Here is a 7,469-nt window from a genome sequence, read left to right as displayed (position 1 = left end):
TATTCCTTAACCCCAGGTATAATGCATATTTTAAATTCACTTCGTCCACGTGGCAGTGATGTAATGAATGGCAGGTACGCATCGCTGACCGGATCGGCAGGTGAGCGCGAGGGATGATATGCGATTAGGATTTAAATCGAATTTAAATTCTTAATAATTATATATTAAAAAAATAATGATTTTTTTTTTTCGGGAAGGCCTAGAAGGTTCTCAAAACCTCGCGTCGTTTCCCCTCTGCCCCTTATCTTCACCCTTTGTGAGGAATATAATCCTTGCAACCGGACTTAGATTGCATTTTGATTTGTGCATTGGCAAATTCTTTACAGAGTGCCTGTGTTTCCTGTCTGTACAGAGTGAAGTTTTAGCTATTGGTAAGGGTTCTGTTCAGAAGAGGTCTAGAGTTCTTTTCTGATCTGTAACGGTATGGGGGTCGACTACTATAATGTATTGAAGGTGGGACGGAATGCGACGGACGAAGATCTCAAGAAGGCCTACAGGAAATTGGCTATGAAATGGCATCCCGACAAGAATCCCAATAATAAGAAGGAGGCCGAGGCCAAGTTCAAGCAAATTTCTGAAGCATACGAGGTTGGAATCCCTGCCCTGAAACTCTTAAAGAGTTTATTTTTTCGGTTTCTGTTTTCCTTGCTCTTAATGTTGCGCTCTTTACGGAGTGGGGTTTGGACTCTGAGGCACTCGACAAGTGATTCCGCGATCGAATCTTGCCGTGTCACTGTCACCGTTATTTAGTTTTGGTGGAGCCCTGGTTATTTACATTTCGGAATGTTAAATAACATATCTTATTGTTGCCCCCTTCCTGCACTATTAACTTGAAACTTTCATAACAAGTTACTGACCTGCGGTCTTAAACAATCTCATCACTATTAATGGTTGCAAACAATTAAAGGGAATTGTATGTTTCGTTCCCTTGGATGGTAATGTCAGATGCTATCTTAGATGATAGCCGATAATCTCTCTCCCAAATTTCGGGACTCCTGTTCATTTCTAACCTATATTTGCCTTTCGATTCCAGGCTATTTTTCCTTTTTATCTTTTAATTAAAATGATCCTTATTTAGATTACCTTTCCTTTCAATTCGTTTTTCACATTGCATAGCTGTTGTATCGATATGCACATCTTGTTTGAGAAGAGTTGAAAACTTGATTTTAAATTATTTTCGGACATCGCAGGATATTGTGACAAACCGCATTCCTGCAGACATCGATACCTTAATCTAGTTACAATTATTTGATTGGATTCTCCTCTCCATCAATCTTTCCATTGTTCTTACATAGTTAAATGCTGTTTTGATGAATTATCTTATTTGACTCTCCTCTCCATCAATCTTTTCTTGTTTCAAAACACATAGTTAAATGTAGTTAAATACTGTTTTGATGAATTATTTTGTTGGATTCTCCTCTCCATCAATCTTTCCTTGGTTCAGAATACAGAGTTAAATGCTGTTTTGATGAATTATTTGATTGGAATCTCCTCTCCATCAATCTTTCCTTGGTTTGTAATACATAGTTAAATGCTGTTCTGATGAATTGTTTTATTGGATTCTCCTCGTCATCAATCTTTCCTTGGTTCAGAATACAAAGTTATATGCTGTTTTGATGAATTGTAATATTCCTATTGTTAAATTTAATCTCTCCTTGTAAACGATAATTACCTCTTATTCTGGAACTTTTTATAAGATGTTAGCCGTAGCAGATTTTTTTTCTTCCCTTTTTGTCGGATTAAAATGTGTTTTGAAAGTGGGCGTTTGGCCTTAAGGATTCGTTATTTTGCATTTTGTTACTTTCTATATTATATTTCTGAAATTCTGTTTTTTATTATCATTCTCAGGTTCTTAGTGACAGTCAAAAGAGACAAATTTATGATCAGTATGGGGAAGAAGGACTGAAGGGACAGGTTCCTCCTCCTGGTGCTGGTGGTTCGTCACCATTCGCTAATGGAGCGGGTGGACCAAATATATTCTCAACATTTAATCCCAGGAATGCAGAAGATGTTTTTGCTGACTTCTTTGGTAGTTCAAGCCCTTTTGGGAACTTTACTAGTATGGGTTCAAGAAGCTCAAGGTTTCAAGATGGAACGTTCGGTGGATTTACTGGTACTGAAAATATGTTTAGATCCTTTGGTGAGGCAGTTCCAGCAGGTCCTCGCAAGGCGCCCCCCGTAGAAAACAAGCTGCCTTGCTCATTGGAAGAGCTTTATAATGGCTCAACAAGGAAAATGAAAATATCAAGAAACATTGTTGATGCTAGTGGGTAAGTTCCTTTACATACCTGGTTTCTTTTTTCCCTTTTCATGGTCTTCTTTGTTTATTAGAAATTACTTGATTTGTAGTATATGAAGTTTCTAAAAAAACTGGCTTTGTCAGAAGATCAATGCCTGTCGAGGAGATTCTGACAATTGAAGTTAAACCTGGATGGAAGAAAGGAACAAAAATCACTTTTCCAGAAAAAGGAAATGAGCAGCCAAATGTTGTTCCTGCTGATCTAGTGTTTGTGATTGACGAGAAGCCTCACAGTGTTTACAAGAGGGATGGTAATGATCTGGTAGTTACACAAAAGATATCTCTTGTGGAAGCCCTTACAGGTTGTACGGTGAACTTGACTACTTTGGATGGGAGAAATCTAAGCATTCCAATTACTGAGGTTGTAAATCCGGGAACTGAAAAGGTCGTTCCAAATGAAGGAATGCCCATTGGAAAAGAGCATGGACGGAAAGGAAACCTTCGAATCAAATTTGACATTAAGTTCCCAACAAGGCTAACTGCTGAGCAAAAAGCTGGTTTAAAGAGGCTTCTTGGAGGTTAAAAACTGAACCGCTTAATAATTATAATGGCTAGTGCATTTGTTAATTTTTTCAACAACCTGAAGAATATTGAAAATAGTTGTGCCTAAGAGACAAGGAATGTTAGTAATCAAAGTCTGGGTTTGACAGACTTGTTCCATAAGGGAGCCATTGGTTTGGACTTCAATCTTGTCCCCGGACACGAATTCTACTGTCCTGGATGCTTTGACTGTAAACTGTAATTTGGTTGCACAATGCATTGGCTTAAAATTTGAGTTAGCCTGAGATTGTACATTCCTGCACATAAATATTTATAACTAAACTACTACTTTTTGCTGTGGTATGATAATGTGCATTGCTGCATTTTTCAGATGCAGAAGTGATATGCCTTCAGTAGTGTCCTTTGTTTTAATTTACATTCTTTAAAAGGGTACGTTTAAAGAGACTTGCCACCACATGCTTACATTAAAGTGTCATTAGTAATTGAGCTTTTTTCGCTGGGAACGACTGATTTCCTGGCCTGCTCAGATTTGTACAAGTTGCAGTTTCCAGAAATTGTAATCCTAATTCTGGTTTTGAATGTGTTATGTTATTGAATCGCGATAATGACTATTGTGATTTTTCTTTATTTCATTTGAAAGAGCAATAATGACTTGTCCAAACATTACTTATTAATTTATCATGCTCTCTCAGAAAGGGCGGCTGGATCTTGTTGTCCATTGTTCCTGCAACGGAACACCCCTGACAGTAGATCATTTTGTTCCCCCCTTCTGTTAAATCGCCGAACTTGGTGAATGGTGGTGATTCTTTGCTTGAAAACGCGTGGCTTTAATGGCGTGGCTTTGAGGTTTGGGTGAACCTTGTATAATTTCCCGAAATTAACATCCACCGGAGCAAAAAAAATGCTGTTTTGTTGCCAGCACATGCAACTCTTCATAGTATTACCCTCGTCCGAGTACTGTAAAATACTCTGAATAACTTGAGCTAAATGCCTAGATTTTTGCATAAGTAGGTTGTTGGAGCAAACGCCGCTGTTTTGCTACCAGGAGCATTTTTCATTCCTAGGTTCAAAATTATTCTGTTGCTCTTTCTGGTTTCTGGGTTGACTGTGCTTTTATTGTGTAAGGCATTTGATGAATCCTCTCTCTCCTGTCCCTAGAAGGAAATGGAGAGATTGACACGTCCTTGCAGTTTTAGCTGGTTAAGGCATGTTGATTACATGATTTTCTCATAATGCCATATAGGGCCTTTTACCGAGTTCCTTCATCTTTTGACAAGTGAGATCATCCACAGAAGAGTTAGAAACATCAGTGTCTCTCCTAAATGTTTTAATTTCTCGACCAAGAGGACATTCAGTAGAGTTATGGCAAAATTAATGTCTGTTTTCCCAGGACATATTTTGACAAGGAGGAATTTAGTTCTTCAATGTTTCTTACCAAAACAGGATTTCAGTGCTTTAATGGTGAGGGAAATCCATGAATACATGAGCATTAAAACAGGATTTCAGTGCTTTAATGGTGAGGGAAATCCATGAATACATGAGCATTATAATCCCTTCTTTCATCTGGGTTTCACAAGTCATGAGCATTATAATCCCTTCTTTCATGTGGGTTTAGAATTTGGCTCTGTTCTAATATTAATTTGTGTTTGATCAGTTAGTTTGGAAGCTTTGGTGATCCTAGTTTAATATTTTTTTCTAATAAACATTCTCTGCTATGAATTATGGGTTTTAGAATTTGGCTCTGTTCATGTGTTTGATCAGTTAGTTTGGAAGCTTTGGTGATCCAATTTTAATATTTTTTTTTCTAGTAAACATTCTCTGCTAGCAGCTGTGGGTCATGGTGATTGAGTGGCCGTCACATTCACTGGAAAATATCGGTGCCGGCCAATCTTAACAGGCCTAATCCCGAGGGCCTCGAGAAGATTTGACCTGACCTCCCAAACTGGGAAAGTGTTTGAGAAGATTTGACCTGACCTCCCAAACTGGAAAAGTGCTTAGCAACGGGAACTCGACCATTTGAACTATCCCTTGGAGCTTAAACATTCTAGGCCTCGAGAAGATTTGACCTGACCTCCCAAACTGGGAAAGTGTTTGAGAAGATTTGACCTGACCTCCCAAACTGGAAAAGTGCTTTAGCAACGGGAACTCGACCATTTGAACTATCCCTTGGAGCTTAAACATTCTCTACTGTGAATTATGGGTTTAGTTAATTCCTCAATTTCCTTTGAAACTTCCTTTGTGAATGCCTTGGTGTTGTTTTTAATCTACTGCCCTTCTTTTTAATCTACGGGTCTCGATTCAATTAGTGGAATAATGTTAATAGCTTTTCAATAAAAAATCAGCTAATTTTCAATTAGTGGAATAATGTTGTTAATGGCTTTTCAATAAAAAAAATGGATAATTTATTTTACGGGATTAAGTTTAAATCATTAAATTTTAAATAAGGAAATTTATAATTATTTATTTTTTGAATTTCATTAGATCATACATATATATTTTACTGGATTAGGTTTAATACAAAATGGGTTTTCAATTTTAACAATATTTCAATCTCGACAAAGAGATAACGATGTACAGAGAACAGAGAATATGTAATCGCAGGCTCTTAAAAGAAAAGTCATATTAGCAAATTTTATATACATACACAATTATATCATGGGAAACCTAGATTTATATAGCAACAAATTTTAATAAAAGAAAACATATACAACTCTTGAGGAGATGATAGTCTAAGAAATTTCAACCATATATAATACCAAAGTGGAATTTTGAAGTCTAGTCTCGGAAAAATAACCTAGCCCGACTGTATGAAAAATAACCTAGCCAGAGAAGGAAGGTTCAAGCTAACCCGCAGCAGCAGCAGAGAAGGAAGAATTAGCGAAGGTAAAAATAAAATATTAGATTTTGTAGGAAGAGAAGACTCACCTAGGCAACAATATACCAGATATCAGGTTATCAATATTATGCGCTAATTGGGTCGCTAAAATATTAAGATTTCTTGGGAAGAGAAGACTCTCCTAGTCAACAATATACCAGGAGGTTATCAATATTGTGCCCTAATTGGGTTGCTGTAGTAATGATGGGTTGTGTTGATGTGCACAAAGAAAAGTGTAAAGATTAATAGATAACGATGGGTTGTGTTGATGATATACCAGGTGGTTATCAATATTGTGCCCTAATGGTAACGATGGGTTGTGTTGATGGGTTGTGTTGATGTGCACAAAGAAAAGTGTAAAGGTTAATAGATAACGATGGGTTGTGTTGATGATATATCAGGAGGTTATCAATATTGTGCCCTAATTGGGTCACTATAGTAACGATGGGTTGTGTTGATGTGCACAAAGAGAGAGAAGTGTAAAGGTAAATAGATCAGGATGAGGAGAGGAGGTCGAGTCCATTTTCTGCCAAGGACAACAATAGAATCAAGTTCTATTCCAAATCAGACAACAATAAAATCAAATTCTATTCCGAATCTTGAAGCAACCTCAGGAATATGGGTGCAAAACAATAAAATTAAACAAGTGTGTTGCTTGAGACTGTTCAACAATTGTAGGTTGAAATTGTTTGATTACGAACATACAAGGATAATGCGTGAACATGAGAGAATCTTAAAAAGTCTTTTAGATAGACATAACCATTGAGCTTATCGACCTAGTCTCGACTCCAGTGCCGTTGGTGATGAAGAACATCAACGCAAAGATGAAGATACTCCAGAAGGAAGCCACACTTGAGGGATTGATGGTGGCAGAATTAGCCATGAAGAGGAATTAGACAATGTCTCTGATCAAAAGAAACAAAAGCAACAAAAACTAGAACAATAGCGGGAATTTAGAAAAATCAAACCACCTATGTTTGACAGTGAAGTTGAAGAAGTTGTGGAAGTCTAGATCATCAATATGAACACATATTTTTAAGTTTATGAATATGATAGTAATCTCAAGTTCAAATTGGCTATCTATCAGCGTCAAGGGAGAGCCACCTTATGGTGGGAAGAGGTAAAGGCAATGCATGGGATAATCAAGAAAATATGTTCTCAAGTTCAAATTGGCTATCTATCAGCGTCAAGGGAGAGCCACCTTATGGTGGGAGGAGGTAAAGGCAGTGCACGGGATAATCAAGAAACATGTTTTCAACCAGATTTTTGTTAAGCAATCAATTTTGGACAAATTTGACAGGAGTCCTTACAATGCCCATCTTGGATACCATAAAATGTTTTTAGCCATTAGAAAAGATTATTTTTGGTCTAGAAATCATAGGGATATTGTAGAATATTTGTCAAAGTGTATAAAATATCAACAAGTTAAAAATGAATATCAACACTTTGTTGGCCTTTTTCAAATGATACCCATATTTCAGTAGAAGTGGGAGGCCATTACACTTGATTTTATCATCGGATTACCCAAATCTACAAAGCACAATGATTCAATCATGGTGGTTGTTGATAAACTTAGTAAAGCAACTAATTTCATCCTAGTGTGTATCAAAACAATTCAAATTGCAGACATTTTTCCTAAGGAAGTGTATTCAAATTGCAGACATTTTTCCTAAGGAAGTGTTTTGATTGCACGGTGTTCCTAAGATAGTTATATCACATAGAAATGTAAAGTTCACTTTTGCATTTTGGAAAACCTTATGTACAGGTTTGGGAACTCAAATCTAGTTCAATACT

The 7,469-nt window shown here is 36.9% G+C and overlaps 1 protein-coding gene across 2 annotated transcripts; it reads left to right on the top strand.

Annotated features, from left to right (window-relative positions):
• Positions 1 to 209: 209 nt before the first annotated feature.
• Positions 210 to 3,142, top strand: LOC149153835 (uncharacterized). 2 transcript variants are annotated; one of them, XM_089445574.1, is made up of 3 exons: positions 210 to 588; positions 1,849 to 2,270; positions 2,387 to 3,142. In XM_089445574.1, exons 1-3 carry the CDS (start codon positions 424 to 426, stop codon positions 2,820 to 2,822), a joined length of 1,023 nt encoding a protein of 340 aa, XP_089301700.1. In that variant the 5' UTR covers positions 210 to 423; the 3' UTR covers positions 2,823 to 3,142. The 2 variants fall into 2 exon arrangements, with proteins under 2 accessions (XP_089301700.1, XP_089301699.1); XM_089445573.1 differs by having other exon boundaries at positions 213 to 588; positions 2,384 to 3,142.
• The last annotated feature ends 4,327 nt before the right edge of the window (positions 3,143 to 7,469 follow it).

The sequence above is a fragment of the Pinus tabuliformis genome, chromosome 9 (assembly GCF_031772625.1).
Source record: "Pinus tabuliformis cultivar Carrire ecotype Pingquan chromosome 9, CPIR1, whole genome shotgun sequence".
In the NCBI taxonomy this organism is placed as follows: domain Eukaryota; kingdom Viridiplantae; phylum Streptophyta; class Pinopsida; order Pinales; family Pinaceae; genus Pinus; species Pinus tabuliformis.
Note: the sequence above shows the minus strand (reverse complement) of the source record. Positions and strands in the feature narration are given on the sequence as shown.